The following is a 25,049-nucleotide window of genomic DNA, read 5'->3' on the forward strand; positions in this document are numbered from 1 at the left end:
CCTCGGATCCAAGTGCCGCCCAGGCCAGATGCCGCTTGGTGGTAGGCTGCGGTTCTCCGAGGAGGTGAGGGACCGGGGCGAGGCGGGGGGTGGGCTCACGCTGGGAGCTGTCCCTGGAGCAGGGCCATATGTCGCCATCGGAGGCTCGTGGCCCGTCGCGGGGAAGAACAGCTCAGCACAGAGGGCAGCGTGGCCTGTTTACATCAGGGGAGAACAAGGTGTCCCGAGAGCAGAGCCAGCAGCACGTGGCGTGAGTCAGGGCGCAGCCTGGACCGGGAGCTGGGGAGGCTGCGGGAGAGAAGATAGGAGGTGACGGCTGCTGGCAGGCGGAGGGGGTTATTTATGGCCCTCGCTGCTATAAGTTGCCTGTTTGTCCCAAGGCAAGTATGTGGGGAATTTCACACAACATCCTCCTCCCTGGGACGTGCAAGCAGGACAATTCCAGTTTCCTAGGGCTGGCTGGGGCTGGGGGTGCCACAGGGAGGGTTACACAGGAGCGGGGATGGATTTCAGCAGCCCCCACCCAGAGAGACCCTGCTGCCTGCCAGCCCTAGAGCCTGGGGACCGGCAATGGACCCAGAAAGGCACCAGCAGCGGCTGCACGAGCCAGCTGGGCTGCACTGTAGACCCCTCAATCGGAGTTTGTTCATTACCGATGGGCTGATCCTCTAACATCAGAACGGCCAGGCTGGGTCAGACCAAAGGTCCCTCTAGCCCAGTGTCCTGTCTGCTGCCAGCCGCCAGGGCCAGGTGCCCCAGCGGGAATGAGCAGAACGGGTAATCATTGAGTGATCCATCCCCTGTCACCATTCTCAGCTTCAGGCAAACAGAGGCTAGGGATGCCATCCCTGCCCATCCCTTGCACCCAAAGCGGCCGACACGCTGGGCCGGATTCTCCACTTCCCTGTGTGGTCATTTGCATGAGGGGTGTAAAATGCTCCAATTCTCCACTTGCCGGCACCGGGGGGCAGGTAGCATTTTACACCTGCTGTATGCTCAGGCCAATTGGCTTTCTGACCTCTGTCCTGGAGGGCTGGACTCTGGGTCAGAGCCAGGCCCTCCCGCGGGTTCTCCAGCCCTTCAGTCCATTCCCCGGTTGTCCTGCGGGGAGCAATCGCAGCCCTCTGCCCATTGGGTCCACGCAGACACTGACTGTTCCCTGCCCCACCCCTCCATCCTTCCAGTAACGCCCGTGGGCCTTGTGACTTTCTCACTGAGCTCGGCCAAAGTGTGTGAGGTTTGCATGTGACTGGCACAGGAGAATGGAGCAGGGAGCTTCCTTGGGAAGCTGGGTTCCCCTCCCCGGGGTTGGTGGGGGGTGTCGCTTGGAATGACAACATAACAGATAATTGGTCAGATAACGTAACACGCCCCAGGCTTAGTGCTCCCAAGTCCAAGGTCCCTCCAATCATACCTGTGGGGTCTGTTCCCAGCCTTTTGCATGCAGCCACCTCTGGGCTGGGGACTCCCGAGTGGTTGCTGTCCAGGCACGAGGATGTTCTGCGTGGATTGAAAGGAGGCATCAGTCCATTTAATTCTTCACTGTTTCCCCAGAGAACAAAATTCAACTGATGCCCAGACACTGCGGCTGCTCCATTCACCAAGCCTTCCTGACCCCTTTTCTTTCTTTCTGGGGTGCAAGATACATGTCCATGTTCCAGGGCAGTGGGGACCCCCAGTTTGTGCAGTCCCGTGCTGCCCCGTCTGCTCTCAGCGTCTCTGGGCTTGGCCACCATTCAACTCAGGGTCCCAACTAATCTTTTCTCATGTTCTTTTTTTTTCCTGTCTCCGTTGTGGTGTTTGTCCTGTCTGTCTCTCTCCATGGTGGACTGTGTCTCCTCCCTGGCTGACCTCCTCCTACTCCTGCGCCCCTTCCCCCCCTCCACCTCCCCTGCCAGAGTACAACGCCAAACTCCGGGGCATCCGGCAGATCACGAAAGCCCCCCATCCTCCTCTGCACCGACAAAGATCCTTCTCCTTCGCTGGTTTGTTCCGTTCCTCCTTCCTCTTTCGCTCCACTCCCCCCTGCTCTTCTGCATGCCGGATGGCTCCCCACGGTTGCTTCGATGTGGTGTGGCAGGGTTTGGTAGCACGCCCTGTTAGGGGGTGGGGGACGTGCTCAGAGTGTAGTGCAGTGGGCCAGGACGGGATGATCCCCCCCATGGCAGAGCCTCCCCGCCCGAACCCCAGTCACTGGAAAATCCCAGACTGATGCCATTAGCTGACACACACCCTTTGGGACAGTCACTGGGAAATCCCCCCCTGTACCGTGGTGCCTCGCGGGACTGGATTCTGGGTAGAGCTCTCCTCCCAGCCACAGCGCTCCTTGTTTTTTCAGTTGGTTTCAGGCTCTCTTTCCCTGCCTGGGTGTTTGACTAGCTTGAGAGTGGTGCCAGGGGCCCTAGATTCGGTCCATTCTCAGAGGACACCCCCAGAGCAGCTAAGGGCACGCAGGAGGTCACTGGCAAAGGGAGACTTGCTTGCCCAGTCGCTGTGTGTGCATGGGGAGGGGGCGGCACACAAAGGGTTAACAGTCCAACTCGGGGTGGGTTTATTTGGAGGTGGCAATGTATGTAAAAGCGCTGCAGTGGGTCCAGCTTTGATCTTTTATGCTGGATCTGGAAGGAGTCACTGAAATCCCTCCAGGCCAACACTGACCCCCGCCCCAACATCCACATGGCCCCATGCAGCCGTGTGTGTGCACTCGCTGGTTCCTCTCTCAGCGGGTCGTTGTCGGGGCAAAGCCTCCAGGCGGATGGCGATCCGCCGTCCGGAGTGCACACGCTCGGGGCTGCATGTCTCGCAGAGGGGCTATGCCACTGGGCCCGCTTTTAAAGCAGAACTTCCGGGTCCTCCCTGCCCGGTTGGAGAGGTTAAAGAAGCCGCCCCAGGCTACTTGTTTGACTTCAGTCTCTGGCTGGGGCAGTAGCCTGCTTGATGTCGGATTCAGAGCAAACGCTTTCTCGCCCATCTGCACTGGGATCCGTCCAGCTCCCCCTGGAACCAGTGGAAAGATCCAGTGGGGATTGCGTCTGGCCCCTTGTGTGAGCAGTGCAGCTCAGAGAGGAGAAGGGCAGTAGTGGGCAGGTGGGTAGGTGGAGGGGAGGGAGACTGGATGGATTTTGGGGTGGGTGTTGCTGTGGAGGATGTGCATGTTGGAATGGCGTCTGGTCTTTTGCTCTGTTGGGCTGAAGACTCGTGAATCTTCCGAGCTCGCAACACAAGTTATTTGATTACATGTACTGCTACCACCGGGTCTGTTTCGCTCTGGTAAAGGGAACGATGCCGTCAGCTGGTTCAGACCCGAAACGTAACCTTGCTCTGGAATTGCTCTGACCGGGTAGGGCACCAGCGCAGAGGGATTAGCAACCCAGGCGCGGAACCAGCCGAGGAAGCCGGCTGCTTGCTAAACAGCTAGGATGGGTGTGAGGTCAGCTGTCCATGGACAGGGCAGTAACTCGGGGCGAAGCGGAAAATGAAACAGTGATGGGATTGCTATAGGGTGACCATTCATCCCGTTTTGGCCAGGACAGTCCCTTTTTTAAGCCCTGAACCGGGCCAAAGAGGGCATTTGTCCTGTTTGTTCTTGGTTGGCAAGAGCAAACGGGACAAATGCCCCTTTTCTCAAAAAGGTGGAGCGCAGTGCGGAGGATCGGGTCGGGGGCAAGCGGAGATGCCAGCCCCGTGCGGGGCAGTGGGGGCTGGGCTGGAGGGATGGGGGAGGAAGGTTTCTGGTGATCAGCGACCAGCCACAGCCTCGAGCAGGGGGGCCAGCAGTGTTTGAGTGACAGTTGGGGGGGGCGCCTCAGGCGAGCAGCTGGGACCAACCCCGCATGGGGGGTGCCTCGGGTGAGCGGCTGGGGCCAGCCCCGCACTGGGGGGGCTCGGGTGAGTGGCTGGGGCCAGCCCCACAGGGGGATGTTGGGCCAGCCCCGCACTGGTGTCCCGTTTTCCTTTTGGGAAATATGGCCTCCCTATACTGCTGTGTCTGCAGAGGTGGAGTTACACCGATTTACATAAACTGAGGCTCTGGCTTCCTGGGATTTCACCCTATCCTGGAGAGACTCTGAATGAGGCTGAACTTCATTCAGTGGGTGGCCATGGCCCCTCTGCATGGGTGGTGACTGTAGGTTTTTGCATCAGGTTTCTACTGCGGAAAGGTCCCGAGACCCCTTTAGTTTGGATGGCAGAGCACGCAGCAATGTCTCCTTGCTGAGCTGGATAGATCTCAGCGCTCCATGGTTGAGGGGGCCAGGAGCGCTGGAGTGTGATTAGGTGTTGAGGCGAAGGCCAGGAGTCAGTGGATCTGGCTCGCGTTAACGAGCGTCAGGGGGAAGCCGATTAGCCACGGTGGAGCAGTTCTTGGAGCACTTGAGAAGGATGTGAGCCTCCTGCTTTAGCAGCGCTGCAGTCGCCTGGTGCGTGAAGGGCCCTGTTATTCGTAGAGTAAAAGCTTTTTTATCCGGCATGTTGGGGGAATGTTGCTGGTAAGTTAAAAATGTCGGTTGACTAAGAGGGAGGGAGTTTGGGAGCGGGCGTGGGGCTGGGGGTTGGGGCGCGGGAGGGGGTGTGGAGCGCGCGCTCCGGGAGGGAGTTTAGGTGTGGGAGGGGGCTTGGGGCGTGGGAGGGGGTTCAGGAGTGGGTGCGGGGTGCCGGATCCAGGGGCTGCTCACCTCGGGAGGCTCCCTGCAAGCGGCGACTTGTCCCAGGCTCCAGCTGCTCCTAGGCGGAGGCACGGAAGGCGGCTCTGCGTCCTGCCCTTCCCCCCCACCCCCGAATGCTGGCTGCGCAGCTCCCATTGGCTGGGAACTGCAGCAAATGGGAGCTGCGGGGGCAGTGCCTGCAGGCCTAGGGGCAGCCGGAGCCCAGGACAGGTCGCCGCTTGTGGGGAGCTGCCCGAGGTGAGCGGCCCCCAGATCTGGCACCCTGCACCTATGTTCCCTGTAAGCTGCACGGCCGTGCAGCAGCCTATGTAATGCCGTGCAGGTGCTTAGGGAGGCTGCCCGAGGACCGGTCGAGGGAGGGGCGCCCCTTCCCCGGCCCCCACCTAGCCCGGCCCCCAATCTGCCGCAGGAGGGGCGCCCTGGTCCCAACTCACCCTGCGGCCCAGACCTGCCGCGGCCAGATTGGGCCCAGGCACGGCCGGTGCAGCCCAGCCCAACGCGACCCTGGAGCAGCCCAGACCCAGCTGCGTGGCCTGGACCTAGGCGCAGACCTGCTGGGTCCAGGGGAGGGGTGCCTATCCTGCAGCCCCAGCCCCAGAGCTCCCGCACCAGGGACAGGTGCCTCTCCCCCCCAGCCCAGGTGCTGCTGCAGGGAGAGTGTGCTGGGGGTAGTCCTCTCTCCCCGCCGTAGTCCTGGAACACCCTCCTGCACCCCAAGCCCCTCATCCCTGGCCCCACCCCAGAGTCTGCGCCCCCAGCCGAACCCCACACCCCCTGCCCTGAATCCTTGCCCTAGCCCTGAGCCCCTGCACCCCAGGGCCCACCCCCCCAGCCGGAGCCTTCACACCCCTGCACCCCAACCCTGAGCCCCCTCCCACAAGGATTCCTCGGCCCCTCATGTCACACATCACCTCCATATTGGTGCACATAACAAAATTCATTCCGCACACGGGTGGGAAAAATTAGAGGGAACACTGCCCCGCACCTGCTCCCACACCCCAAGCCCCCTCCCGCCCCCAAACTCCCTCCCAGAGCCCACGCTCCACACCCCCTCCTGTGCCCTGAGCCCCTGCCGGCCCCGCACCCACTGGACTGTAAACCAGCATTTCAATGAAGATCAGAAATGCCAGTTTACAGAGCTTTCCGGCTGGTGAAGTGCCGGATAAAACAGCGTTTGCTGTAGTTTATACATGATGAATGGGTGTTGTGGGAAGTGGTTAATCATTTGCTGTTGGGTCCCCAATGGGGTTCTTATCCCCATCTGTGACACATTCTCCCCATGTGCGTGTGGGCGTGGACAGCACAGCTGTCAGAGTAGCAGCCAAGTCAGTCTGTATTCGCGAAAGAACAGGAGGACTTGGGGCACCTTAGAGACTAACCCATTTATTTGAGCATGAGCTTTCGTGAGCTACAGCTCACTTCATCGGATGCATGCAGTGGAAAACACAGTGGGAAGATTTATATACACAGAGAGCATGAAACAATGGGTGTGACCATACACGCTGTAACCAGAGTGATCAGGTAAGGTGAGCTGTTACCAGCAGGAGAGCGGGGGGTGGGGTGGGGGGGGAACCGTTTGTAGTGATGATCAAGGTGGACCGTTTCCAGCAGTTGACAAGAACGTCTGAGGAACGGGGTGTGCGGGGGGGAATAAACAAGGGGAAATAGTCTCTACTTAAAAGAATAAATGGACACAAATCAGATGTCAAGAATTATAACATTCAAAAACCAGTGGGAGAACACTTCAATCTCTTTGGTCACTCGATTACACACCTAAAAGCTGCAATTCTTCAACAAAAAACCTTCAAAACCAGACTCCAATGAGAGACTGCTGAATTGGAATTAATTTGCAAACGGGATACAATTAACTTAGACTTGAATAGAGACTGGGAGTGGATGGGTCATTACACAAAGTAAAACTATTTCCCCTTATTTATTCCCCCCCCCCCACCGCACCACCCACGGTTCCTCACACGTTCTTGTCAACTGCTGGAAATGGCCCACCTTGATTACCACTACAAAAGTCCCGTCCCCCCCCGTCCCCCGCCACTCTTCTGCTGGTAATAGCTCACCTTAAGTGATCACTCTGGTTAAAGTGTGTATGGTAACACCCATTGTTTCATGTTCTCTGTGTATATAAAATCTCCCCACTGTATTTTCCACTGAATGCATCCGATGAAGTGAGCTGAAGCTCACAAAAGCTTCTGATCAAATAAATTTGTTAGTCTCTAAGGTGCCACAAGTCCTCCTTTTCGATAGCACAGCTGTTCATGCCTCTCTCTAACGTGTCTATAGCTTGTCTGTATCGTTGATTAGCCCTACGTATAAATCTTTCCTTAAGATAAAGTGTGACCGAAATAGCGCGGGCCGAATGGAAGGGCCCACGATAGAGGTATATGGAAGGCGCCAGGGTAAACGGGAGTGGCTGTCCGCCATCTGCGAGAGAATCGGTCTCAAACCCATTCCGGTCTGAGCTTTTCTCAGTGTCCAGAGCCCCCTGGGCCTGTCTCTCCCCATGCAATGGAGTCAGGCTGCTATCAGGGGCGTCCTGTCTGGAGAGAGGGGTGGGGCACTGTTATTTGGCAGCCAGTCCCAGCCGCCTAGGGCTGGAGAGAGCCTGACATTGGTGACTCCCAGAATGAGGGGAAGCCCGGGCTGTGGCCACTGTGCTCTCATTCAGTGCAGGTGGGACCGAGGGTCCCGAGAGAGCCTGGGGCTAGCCACCCAGATCTTATTGCTGCCATCGGTCTGTACTGACCCTTCAGGAGAAGGGACCTCTAGCTGCCCAGGGCGGGCGGTTGGAATCCCTGCTCGTGCCTGAGAGACGACGTAACCCCCACCTAATGTTTTCACCAGACGTGGCTGCAAGCTGCTCCTTTATATACAGACCAGGGGGCGGTTTTGCCCAGTGGAGAGGGCACTGGATAGGGACTCGAGCTTTGGACTCTCTTTCTGGCTCTGCCACAAACACCCTGAGTGGCCTTAGGCAAGTCTCGTCCCAGCTCCATGCCTTAGTTTCCCCATCCAGAAAATGGGGCTAATGATCCTTTCCTACGTCACTGGGGGGAGGGGGTTGGTTGTGCACATAAATTCTTTAATGTTTGCAAAGTGCTTCAGCAATCGCTGGAATCATCTGGCTAGATAAATATCCTTATCTCCATTTTACAGCTGGAAAAACACACCCAGAGAGCACGAGAATCATAATACCTAGCTCTTATATAGCGCTTTTCATCCTTCGCTCTCAAAACACTTTAAAAAAGTGAGGTCAGTATCCAAATACAGCTGGGGAAACTGAGGCCCAAGGTCATCCAGCGGGCCAGTGACAAAGCTGGGCATAGAAACCAGGTTTCCTGATTCCCTGTCCCCCTGTCTATCTGCTAGAACACACTGCAGTCCATCTGATGTTGGGCTGGAGCACTAACATTTAAATGTGACCCTGGAGGTTCTCAGAAAACACCGGACTTCTGCTGCTGAAGTACCCACGGGCCATGCAACGCCGGCAGCAGCATCAAGAAAAGGGCGTGATGACAGCTAAAAACCATCTGAGTAAGAGGGTGACGCCTCAGAGAAAGGAAAAGGGCTGCTGCTCCTGGCAGATACCTCAGGCGATGTGTTTGCCTAACATACACCAAAGCTCACAAAACCGTGAGAGAGGCTGAGTGGTGCCCAGGCTAGTTCAGCTATCGATCTGGGTGGTGGAAAGTTGCTGTAGATCAGAGCCCCTCCTCACACTGTGATTCCAGGTGAGGGTTGCTCTGGTTTTATGTGGGTGTAATTCCACGGAGGTGAGACGTGAAACGGGAGTGGCAGAATGCTGGGTTCTGGGTTCCCCGAGGCTGCCTGTACTCGGTGTTAGAAGGCAGAGCTTGTATTCCTAGAGCTTGCGCCATCTCAAAGGGTCTCGGAGTGTTCTTACAACCGTTCGTGTGGTCCCAGCCCTGCCGGGTGCTAGGCACGTGGTGGTTTCCCTGTTTCCATATGCAGTTCAGTGAGGTCACACGGCAAATCTGTGCGGGGCCAGTAAAAGAACCTTGACTCCTGGTCAATCCCAGCTTCCCCATGCTGCAGTGCGAACGCAGGCCGGATTCTGCAGGGTCCTGGGTGCCTCCTGCTGTTGCCATTGAAGTCAGGCGCCCCATTCCCAGGAGGCAGCCGGTCCACTCCCGGGTATAAACCTGGCTCCCAGGTCTCTGCCCACAACTGAAGTCTCAAATCTCCCTGGTAAATGTGGGAGGAATAGGCGCAGGTGGCTACAGTGGAGTTTGCATAATTTTGCAAGGCAGTCTGTAGTTCCCCCGATCCCCAGCACATAGGCGTGGCTGAAGGAGGTTATGAAGGATAGGTCCATCAGGGACCATGGGCGGCAGGTACCATAGGCAGGGGGAGGCTGGGCCTCCCCAAACAGCCAGGCGTGACCCCAGCCACACTCTGCCCCCAGACCTCTCCCACACACGCCTTCTTCCGCTCAGCACAGCCGCTCTAGTCTCCCTGTGGGGTGGCCCCAGATAGGGCCGCGCCCCCTGCCCTCCCGGCGCTCCGGGGCTGGGGGAGCTTCGGCCATGCCACCTTCCCTCCTGGTGCTCCGGTGCTAGGGGGGCTGCGGCGGCGACACCCACTCTGGGGCTGGGAGGGGGAGGCTGGGGGCGCTCCGGGGCTGAGGGGGATAGCCTGTGATGGGGGCTTTGGTGGTGGTGGGGGGCCTCTGGGCTCAGGCGGAAGGGGTGGGGCTGGGGGCTAGCCTCCCCCAGCCGGCAGTTCACGCACCACCCATGTCAGGGATGCAACCCCATGCTCTGGGTGTCCCTACCCTCTGTTTGCCAGATGCTAGGAATGGGCGACAGGGCATGGATCACTCAATAACTGCCCTGTTCTGTTCATTCCCTCTGACGCACCTGGCACTGGCCACTGTTGGAAGACAGGACACGGGGCTCGACAGACCATTGATCTGGCCCAGTGTAACTGTTCTGATGTAAGGAGCCAGGATGCATCCCTGTTGTCCGGTCCAGGCACACTGGGATCTGTCGTCTCCCTTGGCTCGGCCACCATATTACAGGTGTTTCAGATGCGGCCCAGCACGTGGCCTGACACGGCCCTTGGGTGGGCAAAGTCACGTCTTCTTGAAGTAAGTGGCAGAGGCCAGTGACAAACCAACAGGCAACGCCGTTGCTGAGCGGAAGCGCCGCTGAGCGACTCCGGCACTTGCTGTGAGCGAAGAGGGACGTGTCTGTGTGTCTGCTGAGAATTTTGCTCATGTGTTTCGCCAGGAGCGGGGGAAAAGCCATTTCATTTGAAAAAAGCAGGTTGCAAGGCCTGGAATCGCTGAGTGGCGCTTTGCTGAGAGCCCGCGTTCCCCTCTGACTTTATCCCAGCTCCAGCCAGCCGGCGAGCGTTCCCGTTCCTGGCTCCCAAACAATGAGCCCCTTTTTCTTCTGTTTGTTTCCCGCTTGTCGGGAAGAGAAAAGACAGGCCGGGGCATTGATGGGTGCCCCAAGCTGGCCCGGCCTGCCCAGGGAGACGTTGTGAAAGAGGAGTTTGAAATGGGCATGGCCTGGCATGGCCCAGCGTTGGCTGCTGCCGCGTTCCGGGGTGGGAGAGGAATGTATGCCGCGGGGGCGGGAGCTGTCTGTCCTGCTTCTCCGGCATCCGTTAGCAGAGCGACTTTCCTCCGCTCGGTGCCAATCCTCATGTTGCCTTCCCCCCCGCGCTGCAGTCTCTCGCTCTGCCTCCCGATGTTTCCCCCCTTGAGGTCTTCAGCAAGTCACAGCCGGCCCCTCTCCCTGCCACCCCCCCCCCCCCCCCGTGGCTTTCCTCGCGCTCTTCTTCTCACCAGGGAAGAATGGGATGTTCCTGCAGCTTTTCCTCGCTGACCCTCTTGCTCGGCAAGCACCTGCCGTGGCTTTCCGCTGTGCTCAGTGGCTCCGAAGGCTGCCGAGCTCACGAGGCCGTTCCGGGGGGTGCAGGCCGTGAGCAGCTAGCACCGTTGGATCCCTTTGAGCCATTATTATGCCCCCTCCATATTCAGGTACACTAGACCCATCCCAGGCTTTCAGTTGGGTGTGTGGCCCTGAGATTTAGGGAACGTGTGTGTGTGTGTGTGTGTGAGTGTGTGTGTGTGTTAGGGTGGCCAGATATCCCAATTTTATAGGGACAGTCCCAATATTTGGGGCTTTTCCTTATATAGGTGCCTATTACCCCCAGCCCCGTCCCAATCTTTCGCACTTGCTATCTGGTCACCCTAGTGTGTGTGTGTGTGCACGTGTGCACATGCAGGGGGCATCACACAAGGATTGCACAATTATTGTCTACCCTGGCCTGGCCATATGCAGCAAAGTATAAGTAGGGGCATTGCCAGCAGATCGAGGGATGTGATCGTTCCCCTCTATTCAGCATTGGTGAGGCCTCATCTGGAGTACTGTGTCCAGTTTTGGGCCCCACACTACAAGAAGGAGGTGGAAAAATTGGAAAACGTCCAGCGGAGGGCAACAAAAATGATTAGGGGTCTGGAGCACATGACTTATGAGGAGAGGCTGAGGGAACTGGGGATGTTTAGTCTCCGGAAGAGAAGAATGAGGGGGGATTTGATAGCTGCTTTCAACTACCTGAAAGGGGGTTCCAAAGAGGGTGGCTCTAGACTGTTCTCAGTGGTAGCAGATGACAGAACAAGGAGTAATGGTCTCAGGTTGCAGTGGGGGAGGTTTAGGTTGGATATTAGGAAAAACTTTTTCACTAGGAGGGTGGTGAAACACTGGAATGCGTTACCTAGGGAGGTGGTGGAATCTCCTTCCTTAGAGGTTTTTAAGGTCAGGCTTGACAAAGCCCTGGCTGGGATGATTTAGTTGAGGATTGGTCCTGTTTTGAGCAGGGGGTTGGACTAGATGACCTCCTGAGGTCCCTTCCAACCCTGAGATGCTCTGATTCTCTGATTCTATGAAAGTGCCTGTGATGGGTTGGGCCCCTTGGGATACCACTGAGCCCACCTGTTATGCCAGTTTGGGCCCCCTTTTTACCTGTCTTGCTGTCCAGACTACTAAAGCCTCCTCTAACACACACACAGGCAAGGCCACCCCCAGCTGCAAATCAGCTCTGGGAAGACGCAGCTCCTTTTAAGGGGTACAAGCCCAAAGGTTTTATGAAATTCGCCCCCTCCCTCAATGTGGAGAGAGGTGTGCACACTTCTTGCCCACCCCCCAGTTAGAAATTACAGAAACTGGGTTTAGAAATAAAGAAAACAAATTTTATTAACTATACAAGGCAGATTTTAAGTGGCAGAAGGGGTAACAAACCCCTGGAATTGCCCGTACGCTCAGCAGATTACTAAGAAAATGAAATCAAACATGCAAACTAAGCTAGTTTCGCTATAGAAATTGGTTTCAAATAGTATTTCTCACCCTCGATATTGTTGCAGGCAGGCTGCAAAGTTTCTGTGGTTCAGAGTTCCAGTGATATTCCTTTTCAGACTGGACCTTTGTCTCAGCCTGGACTTCCCCCCCTGCCCCCCCCCCCACCTTCCCTTTTGCAGTCTTTCTCCTTGGGCAGACAGGCCATGGAGAGAAGTCCTGTTTGCCTTCCTCCCCACCCGTAAATAGGATTTACATGAGGCAGGAATCCTTTAAGAAAAGGAGGACTTGTGGCACCTTAGAGACTAACCAATTTATTTGAGCATGAGCTTTCGTGAGCTACAGCTCCTTTTCTTTTTGCGAATACAGACTAACACGGCTGTTACTCTGAAACCAGGAATCCTTTGTTTCCCAAATTTGACCCCCTTTCCCTTCCAGTGGGAAGTTACCAGAAGTCCCAGGTAATGTTTAGGGTCAGGTGACAAGACCACCTGACTCTGTAGCATCACAGAGTTCATGAGTCAGAGGCAGTATGGAGCGTCTGGCAGGAAGGCCAAGCTTTTCACAGTCCATTGTCCTTGCTGATGAGCCGTGACCCCTGTCTGGCTTTTCCATTGTTGTCCTGAAGTGTTAGCAGTGAGTGTCACCCAAAGTAGCATAGTTGAAATACAGATACATAGTCAATATTCCTAACTTCAGATACAGAAATGATACAGGCATGCAAATTAGGTACTCGCATTCAGTAAATCAGAATCTTTCCAATGGTATCTCACAAGCGCCGTCTGGCATAAAGTACAGTTATGTCATATTCATATCATAAGCATCTTTTCATAAAGAATATGGAGTGAAAGATCACGGTGCCCTCCCGGCATCACCTGGCATCAGGGAGGGCTGACGCTGGCTCATCCCATTGCAACATGCACGCCCCATCGTGGCGTCTCCACAGAGCCGTGCTGTCTGCTCAGTGAAAGGGGGTGAATGCCCGTTGAATGAAAGGGACAGCGTCCCCTTGAATTCTGGGCAGCAGCGTTAACTGCCTTTCCAGGTTCTGCCCCGAGTCCCATTGGGACCGTGTTTGTGCTGGGTTCACCGTCACATTTTCCTATGGCAATGAGGTTTTGCTGGGTAGAAGCATCACCCAAGCAGACCGGGGAGGTGACCAAGCCCTGCAGACAGGCTTCACGCGCAGCACGCAAAGAGTTGGTGGAAGGGTAGTCAAGGGGGACGACCTGCTGCTTAAAGGTAAGCAGGCGTGTGCGTAACGGTCACCGGCTCGGTTATAGCTGGAGCTGACCCAGGGGCCTCCTGAACTAAAAGCAAGTGCTGTTCCAGCTTGCGTTAAAGACCCAAGCTCCAGCAGTGGGCAGGTATTTAGGTGCCTAACTCCCATTGGTTTCAATGTATCGATGTCAGTGGGAACTGGGCACCTAAATACCTCCAAGCTGCTGGGCCTTCGGCCTAACTAACTAACTGGACACAAAATACTACCAGCTGCACCAAACAAAGTTTTTTTTCCTATCCAGTCTAGTCATTCGGGGGGGGGGGGGCGCTTAACAAAAGTGGGTAGGAAATTACCCCTGGAAATGTGATATTGTGAAAGCTGATTGTGTCCCTTTCAGTGATGATGGCATGGGCTCTGCCACACAGCTTCTCGCGCCCCGGGCACGGTCCTGTGGGAAGCCTGGCGTGCCACCACCCCCTCACGACGAGCCTTCTCCCACCCAGCCTGTACAATGAGTCTCTTACCCCCGGAGTGGCTCATTTCCGCTTCGGTTGCTTCTTCTGCAATCACTGCCCCTGGAATTGCCCGTACGCTCAGCAAATGACCGACGTGCGGCCGGCTCCAGCAGACTGGATGGGCGAATTTGGTTCCAAAGTTGCTGTTAATGGAATTTTCCAGCCTCCATCAATTACGTGGGCAACTCCATTTGGGCTGTGCGCCAGCTTTCAGCTCTCTTGCATCTCCCCAGTGTGGTGATTTTGTGATTATCATCATTACTGTGATTATTATTTAGAAACTCCCTTGGAAAGGCTTCGTCTTTCAGTGATGTAGCTAAGCAGCCTGTGCCAGGAACTTGCAGCCAACTTCCTCCCTATTTCATTAGCAGATTTTTCAAGATCTGAAGAAGGGGGGCATCAGCATAGCTCAGAGATTCAGGAATAGTTCTCTGGAAGTCAGGAAGAGCCAGGGGCCAACCTGATGGCTTTTCAGAGGCCTCTGTGAAAGAAGTTGGGGTTCTCAGTCCATTTTCTAGTGCCCAATGTTATGCTAAATTCCTCGAGGCAGGGTCTATGAGGTGGCTGCCTGGAGGGGAGAGAGAGAGAATGGCTGTGCGTGACAAACTGGACCGAGGCTGATGAAAGGACAGAGTGTATATCTGAGAGGACAGTAGACAGCCCCAGCTGGTCTCCAGCACTTTCCTACCCAGCTCTGAGAACAGTGCTGAGTGTCTCTAAGCCGCAAAGTGTCTGTGTGTCTCTGCTGAGGGTGGCCGGGGGAGGTACCGGCAAGGGTGAGTTACAGGGGCAGCACATATGTCTTTGGGCAATGCAGGTGCGTCTGTGCTTACCGATTTCATTTTCAGTTTACTGTGTAACGGTCTCTCGGGCTTCTACAGCACCTTTCGTCCCAAAGGATCCCACAGCACTTTGCAAACGATTTCTGCAGAGGTCACGGCTCCGAGCCTTGAAATGCAGCCACACAGCAGAACAGAGACAGGAGGTGGGGACAGTTTGGCCAAGGGCCACACCCCAGCACTGACACAAAGTGCCCTGGGAGCTGTAATGTCCCCACGGCTCAGACAGGACTTCAGATTGTTAAGCAGCCCCCTTTAAAGGGCCACGTCGGTGAATGTCATGGGAACTCCAAAGCGGAGTCTGCCTGGACAGGATCTAAATGTGGGGTTCCTAGGCAGCAGGGAGAAATGGGTGTAAATGCGCCTTGAGCCAGCTCCCCATCCCCTCCTAAGGCCCTGGTGCAGGCCATTCCCTGGCTCATTGATGCAGCCTGCTGCCCTCCCCCACTGCCCCGGAACAGGCTTCTCCCCACTGCCCCGTGCAGCCCACTCCCCTCCGCTAGCCCCGCTGCCTGCCGCTAGCTTGGCAAATCATTTTCTCATTTCCCCCCACCCTGGAGGAAATGCACCCAAAGCATGCTGGGCAATTTGGAGGAATAATCCCACCCCCATGCCCTGACACGCTGAGGGCTGGATCCTGATGGTTTATTCATGCTGATGGGTGCTCTGTGACCGGTGCAGTTCCATGGAACTCAGTTCTACGCCTGGGGATGTTGTGGGAGTAAATTAGCATCAGCTCCTACGTTGGTCCCTCTGTAAATCCAGCATGTGAAACCCATAGGGGTCCCCTGGGCTAAAAGGCACTGGCATAAGTACGAACCTTTCTTACTGTTGTGGCTGCTTTCCTGGCCTTTGGAATCGGGATCCCTTGGGCTTGTGTCAATCCTGCGGGCCCTTTTAGAAATCAGATCTAGCAGATTCGAGTTGATGCCGGGAGCCCGTTCTGCCGCTGGTGCCCTATGTGTAAATCTGAAGAAAGATGCATCTGAAGAAGTGGGTTTTTTACCCATGAAAGCTTATGCCCAAATAAATCTATTAGTCTTTAAGGTGCTACCGGACTCCTTGTTGTTTTTGTGGATACAGACTAACACAGCTACCCCTCTGATACTTGACTCTGTACCTCAGTTTCCCCACCTGAAGAATGGGCCTAAAAGTCTTTCTCCACCTCCCAGCAGGGTGCTGAGCTGAGGGTTAATTAGCTAATCACCTTTGTAGCATTAGGAGAGGTGCACGGTCTGGGAGAATGGAGAGAGGATCCCTGTCTTAGTAGAACAGCGGGCTGCTGCTTTCGTGACGCGATGATTGCTCGGCAGGATTAGCAATTCCCCGCTTCTTCCTTCCCTCAGGGCTTTCCCCCCGGGCCAGGTGCTGCATGTTAGTTGGTGTCATTGCCATGGAGACAGCCGCCCTCCCCCTCTGCTGAAGTGGACATCTGCACTCCGGCGCTGGAATCCAGGCCAAAGCCTGCTCCCGCCTCCGTCGCAAGTGCTCTCCCTGGCTGACTGCCACTCGCAGCGAAGAGCTGACGGGGCGGGGGGAGACCCCAGCCCACCAAAGCCCCCCCACCAGCTTTACAAAGCCTGCAAGCCTCTCCCCAGAGGTGTCGCCTCTTTGCAGCCAGGCTGCTGTGTGCGGGGCTGGAAAAGGGGGGGGCGCCTGGCCGCTAGCGGGGATGCAAACAAAGAAGTGGACTGGAATGTGCTCCAGATTCCTGGCACGGAGACCTGTTTTCCCTGGCCAGGCTCTGAGATGCACTTCTCTAGGGATCGTTCCTGTGGACGGGGGCGGGGGTGGGGGGGACGCTCAGGCTGTAGGGTCCATCCCTGGCTTAGTTATTTGGACTTGCTCGGCCCCTCTGCTCAGAAGGGTCCCTTCAGGATGCCCTCCCCATCGCCACCAGCCCGGGTCTCTCTTGAGCTCTGTCTCCCGTCTGCGGCTCCCTGGCCTTGCATGGCTGTAGCGTCCATTTCACTCTCTTTGATGGCTGTGGGCTCGGTCCGGTTCCCTGTCCAAAAGCCACCATCACAGCTGGCTCTGCAGCCTGATCCAATGCCTGGCCAAGTCAAACTCCCACGGACTGCAATGGCCTTCCAACCAGGCACTGAACTGGTACGTCTGCTGGCAGCCTCCAAAGCAAGGCGGAGGATTGATCAAGAGGGAAGAGGTGGGCCAGTGGTTAGGGCACTAGCCAGAGACCTAGGTTCAATCCCCTGCTCCATCACAGACGACTTGTGTGGCTTTGGACAAGTCATTTAATCTCCCTGTGCCTCAGTTCCCATCTGTAAAATGGGGATAGCACTCTCCCTGCGGGGGTGTAACAGAGATACAGGCAGTCAGGTGTGATGGGAATGGGAGATGCAAAATATTAATGGTTATTTATGGTGCATTTTCCATCCCATTGGAGTCATGGAAACGGCAGGTGCCCTACGGATCAGGCCTTGCGTGTTACAAAGGCCACTTTCCCCGTCATTGACAGGCATCCACTTCTGGGCAGAAGGCAGCTTTGGACTGATTCTGGGCGTTGGGCTTGGTGTGCGGGTGGCTGGGTGCTGTGGGTGGCCTGTGCTAGACAGGAGGTCAGACTGGATAATCTGCTGGTCCCTCCTGGTTTTAAACTCTATGCCGCTGACATCCACCTTGGTCCTGGCTCAACGCAGACAGGCCGAGCTTGATGACCTCTCGAGGTGCCTCCTCCCAGCCCTCCAGGTCTCTGATCGTCCGGGCAGCACAGAAGTCATGCAGGGCAGAAAGGGAAGAGTTATTGTCTGCAGTGGAACTGGCAGGGTATCGGGAGAATACCTGGTCAGGATGCCAGAGCCTAGCCTCGCTCTTTGGGAAGGAGTTCCGGTTCTTTGATGACCACACGCGATAAAAACTTTTGCTCGATGTCTCCTCTGACCACAAGCCCCTCCTGCAGCACCAAGCCCTGTAGCACTGTACTGGGTACCCACGCAGAAGAAAGGCTGTATTGGCAGTGGGCACGTCCGTTCCTTGGGTCTCTGCAGGTCGGGATCAGGGCGGCAGGGTGCTCTCCTGCTCACGCTGTGCCTATCCTGTAGGAATCAGAAGTCTCCAGCCCCCCTAGCCTTTATGCAGGCCCTTTAAGGCAACACAGATGGCCCTTTAAAAATGTTTGGGGGTAAAGAGTCCTCAGGGAGAGCCCCAAGATGCCAAGGAGCTGGAGTCATCAGGTGAGGAGTGGCTCATGCTTCAGATAAATCACCAACGTGCCAGCTGCCACGTGGTTCCCTGAGGGTGAATTTGAACCTGGATGAGCCTGTTGCTGGGCATCATCCTTTTTAACGAGTGCTTCCCTCCTTGTGTTTGAATTCCAGGGGTGGAGTCACGGGACAAGTCCCCGGAGGAGCCCGGAGCGCCGAGCCGAAGACGCACGACCAGTGACGGCCAGTACGAGAACAGTCCCCAGGAGCCCGGCACGCCCCGGAGCCCCACTGCGCGATCGCCGGTCCACAGCTTCTCGCCAGAGGTGGTCAGCAGCATCGCCGCCAACCCGGGAGGGAGGCCCAAAGAGGTGCCTTTTCCTTGGTCTTTCCCGCTGCTGCTTTGTAGCGGGGCGTGTGGTAATGTGGATAGCGCTGCTGGAGGGGGACCTCGCCATTCAACCCCAGTTGCCAGGGGGTGGGAGGAGGGGGCTGAGGCTTGCCAGAGACCCACAAAGAAGCTGAAGAAAGTCCCTAGTTCTTTCTGGCAATGAAGCCCCAGCGGCCGCGAGCCTGGGTTGGTGGGTGGCTGAGGATCAGGTTTCTGTAATGGGGCCGTGTTTGCCTGGGGTCTGCTATTGCCACAACTGACTCAGCCTCGCTTGCTTTCTTCTGCAGCCTCATCTCCATAGCTACAAGGAGGCCTTTGAAGAGCTGGAGGGGACCTCGCCAACCAGCCCACCCTCCAGTGGTGGTGAGATCTCTCCCCCAACCCCTGCCTTTCCTGTCTCGCCGCAAACCCCTTATGGTCACCTGCGTAAGTTCCGCGGCTCCGGGAGGCGGTGGGAACCAGCGGGCGGCTCTAGCAAAGCCAGATAAAAGCAGCAGGTCAAGCAGCTCCAAATTCCAGACACCTGCCGCCATTTAATCTCTCTCTCTCGTTCTCTCATCCCTCCACCCCTTTCCCACGGCAATTCCTTCCCTGTCACTTCTCTTCTCTGCTTGACACCACCCTCCGCCACTCCACGCGCTGCAGAGTTCCTTGATTTCGTTGTTATTTCATTTTGACAGCCAAGTTTTACAGATAGCGGGGTGTAAAATAATATATCTGTCCTGGGGGCCCCTGAGGGCATGTGATGGAAAAAATTGAACCCTATTTTGAGGGGGCGCGTCCCCATCTGCTATGAAAGCACCCTGAAAATAAAACTATCTCCGTATACTGAGGAGACTCCCATTTCAATTGGGTTCCATGCCACATGGTATATGTAACACATAGCCCTGGCTCTCACCGCTTCGTCTTCTGGGTGATGGCTGCTGCATGATGCCAAATAGCTTTGGGATACTCTCCGGCATCCTGACCCTGCAGAGTAGCCGGGCCTAAATCTCTGGTCACGTCGCTTTCCTCGGCAGCGTGTCGCTCCAAAGTTAAACTCAGAGCAATCACTTCCGCAGCCGATCCCCTCCTTTTTAGAGGGACCTGCGTAGAATCCCAAACTGAATGTCCGCCCCGGAAAGCTGTCCCCAGGCAGCCCCCCTGCGCTCAGTGTGACTCTCACAGACATGCTGTTGGCTAACGAGCTCCCGAGAGTTTTAAAAAAGCAAATATTTTGGGGGATGGGGAGGAATCCAAACAGCTGGCAACAGCTGGCTCAATTACAGAGCTGTTTAGGGATCTCCATCAGTCCCGTGTCAGTGACAGCTTTTCGAGATGGCACCACTTTGAAGTGACCCTCACAGTCTGATAAAGCTGGAAGGAGGAACTTTCTCCCATTCAGACCCAGCACCTGCTCCTAGCTCTGGAAGGGAGAGTTGATTTTAAACCAGTGATTTTTTGGGTGAGGGTGCACAGAAAGGCTATTTTAGGTCCATTTTTATGGCTTCCGCCGAGTCCTGGACAGTTGGACTCATGGTAGCTAAGGCAGCTAGTTTGGAAGGTTCTGAAAAATAGTCCCGATGCAATTGTTTTAAAGCTCCCTGAAATATTCCCCAAAGAGGGTTTCTGTAACCCTGAGATGGGATACATGCTGGCCAGGAGTAGGATAAAGTTGGTATCAGCATTTATTTGGGCTGATCTGCTTTGACCAAGCCAAAGAGTCCTTTGTACTACGACACGGACAAGCTGTAATCAGAGTCCCAGCACTGTCGGTACTGTACAATCCCATCATGCAAATATTGTCCTTGCCTCTAAGAGCTTAAACTAAGGGCTGTCACGTTCCCCGCCGTGTACCTAGCTGAAGACACGCTGTGTATGCACATACGTGTATTGCATGGTCTTCCACTCCCTTTAGAGAAGGCACATTTGGGGTTGACACTGTCCATTCAAATCCATTCACCGTTGATATCCGGATGTCCAGATAGGAGCCCATGGCGTGTAGCCGAGTGCAAGGTGAATCCCCTTTACCTGAACAGATTTGCGGATGGGAAGGGGGAATGACAAGGGGAGTTAGATGCTACTTAACATGCAGGTGCTCTGCTGAACCTAAGGTAGGCAAAGGAGGTTTCAGCAGTTGCTTTGCTGCTGGAATTGTCCGGTCCTTGCAAGTTGCTGGGAAAGTCTGACCCTCGAACTTCCCGTTGCATGTTCTGACCTCCTGACTCCTCCAGCCAAGCATGCGTCCTACTGGCTAACCCTTGATAACTTGGTGGTAGGTTTGGAAGAAGTGAATTCCGCTGTGACCAGTTCTTGCCGCTGTCCCACGGTGCCACAGGGGCACGGCTGAATCAGTGTGCACCAGCACAATGCATTGGTGAGCAACTGGGGAAAAAAGCAATGGCCACATCTGATGTTCCTGTGCATTGAAAAGTGGAATAGAGGAGCTGAAAATGGATTGAGATGCTCTGATCCTGATCAGGAGAGATTTTCCAACATGGCAGTCACCTCCCAAACTGTATTCTCCACATCTCCTGTCTCTGAACCATATGGATGTCCTACGGCCACAGACTAGTGCTGGGCAAAGATTTTCCATCAAAATTTTTTGGGGGGGTGAAAAATGGAGATTTGGTGACACCAGAATGTTCCCAAATTCACGTCAATCTTGTCAAATTGTTCTGAATTTTTCCAGCATTTTATTTTTTAGGGTTTTGTGGGTTTTTTTGACTGAAACATTTCAATTTTTCCTTTCCACATTTCCTTTAATTTTGTTTTATAAAAATCCGAAAAACCTTTTCAAACAGTTGAATGTGAAACGTTTCATTTCGGGTTTCCTTTGACCTGGAACAAGGGTTGTTTTTTTTCTTCTTCAACTTTTTGACTTGCTGAAAATTTAGAAAAAAATGAGTTTTCTGTTCAAGCCCCAAAGCTTTTATTTTGAATTTCCAGTGCATTGAAACATCTGTTTTTCGCTCAGCCCTCGTTGGTGACTGCAGTTGCTACACACCAAGTTTAGCAGGAGAGTTGTTTTTAACCCCTTTGGTGCCACCGCTTCCCCTGAGAAACACACATCTGGGTAAGGTCTTCGCCCATTGGGGATGAAGGGTGAGGGTGTGGCGGGGACATTCGGCTGCACTTTGAATGCTCAGTACACTGCAGGGGCTTCTTGCCAGCAGTTCCTTCTGTGGATGAATTTCAGAGTGACAGGTTAATAGTAGAGGCTTGAGATGTGCCCTCAGGGCAACATCCCTTACCCAGTGCAAAACCGGGTGTGTTTTGCATCTCATCCCTGGCCAGCTTCTTGACCAAGCAGGCTCAGTGCATTCGCGGTAACACTTGGCTGGAACGTCTTGGCCCGTCTGTGGAATTGCTTGGTTTCCCAGTAATTCATCTGCATTGAGCAAACAGTTCTAACCAACGTAGCAGCCGTGAAAACGTGAGCTCATGAGGACTGGCTTTTGTTTCCACGCCTGCCTCTCCCGCCTCCTCCCACTGCCAGCGTGGGTGCCCGTCTGAATCTGTAAGTCAGAAGGTTGAAACGCAACAGTGGATAAAGCTAAAGGAATGTGTCAAATTTCCTTTAGGGAGGTTGGAGCCTCATTTGTCTCCTTGTTTTTGCTTTTTGCAGCATTCCCACACCTCTTCTGTGTCCTCAGGTCTCTTCCTCCCAGTTAGAAAGCCTGAATTGTTTCGAGCCGGTAAAATGCAGTGTCAGGGAGATAGAAATCAACGTCAAGAACTCTCCGCCCTTCCCCCCACCACACACACACACAGACACTATAAAGCCTTATTTGTGAGACTTGTAGTGCGCACATCTCACGTATACATCTGCATCTATTTGCTCCATCACTCCCTGCTTCATATGTGTACCCTATATATAGCACACATGCGATATCCACACATACACACATCCCCCCTTTAGACATACATACTACATACCGGCCTCTGCCTCTCGAATATGTACGTGCAATCGAGCTATAGAGCACCTGTTGTGTGCATTCGTAAACAGGCTGATGGGTATGTGATACCTGTCTCGCTGCACATCTGGCTGGTTTTCCAGATGTGTGTCTACGCCATATGTGTAAAAGTTCATGGCATGGGCACCCTTTAGGTCTCTCTACCAGAACTAGAGCGAATGCTTCGATGTAAAGTGTGGGCCCTAAGTTAGTTTTTCAAGGGGAAGATTAGGGAATGGGACTGTTTTTTGAGCATGGTGGTTTGAATTTCTGAGGGCCATATTCTGTTCTCGCTTACACCGGGGTGAATCTGGAGTATCGTGGCTGAAGTCAGTGGAGCCCCTCTGGATTTAGATCTAGGGCACGGAGATCGGAATCTGGCCCACTGTGTTTATGTTAATATCAGTCTGACTACAGAGGAAATGCTGCTGTTTTTGGAGGCATCTCTGGCAACCTGTGCATTGAGCAGTGAGCCTCTGCAGCACCTCCCCGCAGCAGACGCATACTGGGTGGTCTCGTGTTTTGGAGTGTGGAAGTCGGGACTCCTGGGTTCTAGCCCTAGCTGCGCTGCCAGCTTCCCGAGTCACTGCGGGCAGGACATGTTACCTTTGGGTGCCTCAGTTTACCAACCTGTCCAATGAGGGGAGTGCAGCTAAATGCCCTCATAGGGTGGGGAGGTGTCATCAATTAACCATGGCAGGGAGTCTTAATCAGTGAGCATTGGGGAAGGCGCTTTGAGATCCCTGGATGAGAGGCACTCGGGCAATGGAGGGCGCTGTTATCCAGCCAGGGGGCTGCTGCTTTGCTGACTTGCCCAGTGTTAGGATTCCTGCAAGCCCCGGGAAGTCATTCCTGCCGGTGGACTGTCCCTAATGGCCTCGCCAAGGTGCTCTCTCCTCAAGGAGGCAAGGCCTTCAGGCTCCCAGCGCACTCAGGCAGGGTTTACAGGCATCAAAGGAATTTGTAATCCTGCCCCGCCCTCTGGACCCCTCAATCCGTCTTCCTGTAACTGCCCATCAATTATCAGCAGGGGGTTTCTTTGTCTCCCCCGTGTCTAGTTTCCCTCTGCACGTGGCTGGCATCGGGGCTGGCCGAATCACCGTCTCCATAAAAGAGAAGCCAAAGGTGTCACTTCTTATAAGGGGGCCTGCTCTCGGCTCCTGCATTCCTGTGGTTTCTGCAGGCCAGCGGGCTTAAGTGTTTCCAGTTGCACACGCACCTTGCCAGGACATAATGACCGTCATTAAGTAGGACACGTAGTGCTGAGGCTATAAACTCACATTTAGTAACAACCGAGATGACTCTAGGATTTATTGCGCTTCAAATTTAATTCCTCTTTTGATACCGTTGGGTTTTTTTTTTTTTTTTGGCCTGACTACAGCGCGCTCCCCGCCCGGCCTGGCCAAGACCCCGCTGTCTGCATTGGGGCTGAAGCCCCATAACCCAGCCGAGATCCTGCTGCAGCCGGCGGGAGGTAAGTGAATGGCTGGGGTCAGAGGGCCGGTTACAGATAGAAGGTGCTGAAAGTTAGGGCCAGTTCATCCTGGCATCTTATTCCCCTCTCTCCTGTATTGAATCATAGAATCATGCCGCTGCACAGAGAGGTTGCGAATGCCTTGTTTCTCCAGGGGCTTCTGCTGAGGCTGAATTTGCAACGTTGGCCCGTCAGGGTCACAGTCAGGGTGACTGGGTTTGGTCACTGGCATGTGCACCCAAGGCTGAGCTGTATGCTGCCGGACAGCAATGCGGTGCCTCAGGGGCTGTGGCCAGTAGAGGAAGGGTCCTGTGGCAGCAATGGGGTTGAGAAATATGCCTGTCAAGCATAAGAACGGCCAGACTGGGTCAGACCAAAGGTCCATCTAGGCCAGTCTCCTGTCTTCCCACAGTGGCCAATGCCAGGTGCCCCAGAGGGAGTGAACAGAACAGGGTAATCATCAAGTGGTCCTTATGTATTGGTATACTAAATTCTGCCTTAGCGCAGGGGGTCACAGAACCAAAGGGGCCACAAGGATCACCTAGCCCGACCCCCTGCCAAGATCCGAGGATGGGCTAGCTAGATGACCTCTTGAGAGCCCTTCCAACCCTAGAACCAGGTTACACTCATCCCGATGGGCAGGTTGTCCCATAGCTGTGTACAGTAGGAGTTCCTTGCATTTGCCTCTGAAGCGGTTGGTACTGGCCACTGTTAGGTCACTGGCCTAGCTGGACATGGGGGGTCTGACCCAGGCTGGCTATTCCTACGTTATCAAACAACAAGCTTCAAGAAGGTAAGGAACACGCTGTCCGGTAGAGTGGTTGCTCATTACCAGCAGCGCTTGGTTTCTGTCACCCTCTCTGTCTGGGTCAGCACCCGAGGTCCTTACTCAGGGTCAGCTGCCCCCGATGGGAGCTGTACTGAAGGAGTGCGTAAGGTAGTTAGGATTTGGCTGTCTATGGCTTTCTCTCTCTCCACTCCCGCTCCTCCTTTCTCCCTCGCTCTCTCCACCTATATGTAGCGTTCTCACCTCGCAGCAGTTCAAGAGGGCTAGAGAAAGTGCAACTTGCCAGTTAAACAATATCCAGAGCATCCGCTGTCTCTGTGTGAATCCCCAGAGTGCAGCCCCGGGCCCTGCTGCTAACTCCTCTCCTGGCCTCTGACAGCTGTCTCGGGGACGGATACCAGAGCCCAGGAGCTGTCTTCTAATCCAGACAGATCCCAGCTCACCAGCACCACCCCTCCCCTTCACAAGCTTTCAAGAGTTTCCTTTACGTTCGGAGCCTTGTGTCTATCCTGCTCTTCGCAGGCAGAGAGAAGCAGAAACTAGAGTTTACAGTGGGGAAAGCCCCTTTGGGGACCGATTCTGGGGCTGTAGACACCAGCATTTCAGCCATTGGCACCTTTTTACAGCCAGGCTATAAATGTGGAGCAGCAGAGAGTTTAACAGCAGAAAGGCCGATGCACAGCCGTAAAAATTGGATGGAAAAAAAGGCAGCACTAGGAATGTT

At 54.9% G+C, this 25,049-nt stretch overlaps 1 protein-coding gene and 1 long non-coding RNA gene across 4 annotated transcripts in view; one reads left to right on the forward strand and one right to left on the reverse strand.

Annotated features, from left to right (window-relative positions):
- Nucleotides 1–25,049, forward strand: part of TNS1 (tensin 1) — a 273,763-nt gene that overhangs the window by 215,073 nt on the left and 33,641 nt on the right. For all 3 annotated transcript variants that reach the window (XM_074967030.1, XM_074967029.1, XM_074967031.1), the window contains 4 exons: nucleotides 1,899–1,985; nucleotides 17,913–18,109; nucleotides 18,417–18,555; nucleotides 23,446–23,538. In XM_074967030.1, coding sequence (XP_074823131.1) covers nucleotides 1,899–1,985; nucleotides 17,913–18,109; nucleotides 18,417–18,555; nucleotides 23,446–23,538 — 516 coding nt within the window. The remainder of the gene's footprint in view (nucleotides 1–1,898; nucleotides 1,986–17,912; nucleotides 18,110–18,416; nucleotides 18,556–23,445; nucleotides 23,539–25,049) is intronic.
- On the reverse strand, nucleotides 77–16,285 carry LOC141995725 (uncharacterized). The gene is made up of 4 exons (XR_012641392.1): nucleotides 15,398–16,285; nucleotides 13,748–14,306; nucleotides 1,415–1,500; nucleotides 77–288 (listed from the first exon to the last, which is right to left on the reverse strand). It is a non-coding gene; the product is annotated as an uncharacterized LOC141995725 (long non-coding RNA).

This window comes from Natator depressus, chromosome 11 (genome assembly GCF_965152275.1).
Source record: "Natator depressus isolate rNatDep1 chromosome 11, rNatDep2.hap1, whole genome shotgun sequence".
Taxonomy (NCBI): Eukaryota; Metazoa; Chordata; order Testudines; family Cheloniidae; genus Natator; species Natator depressus.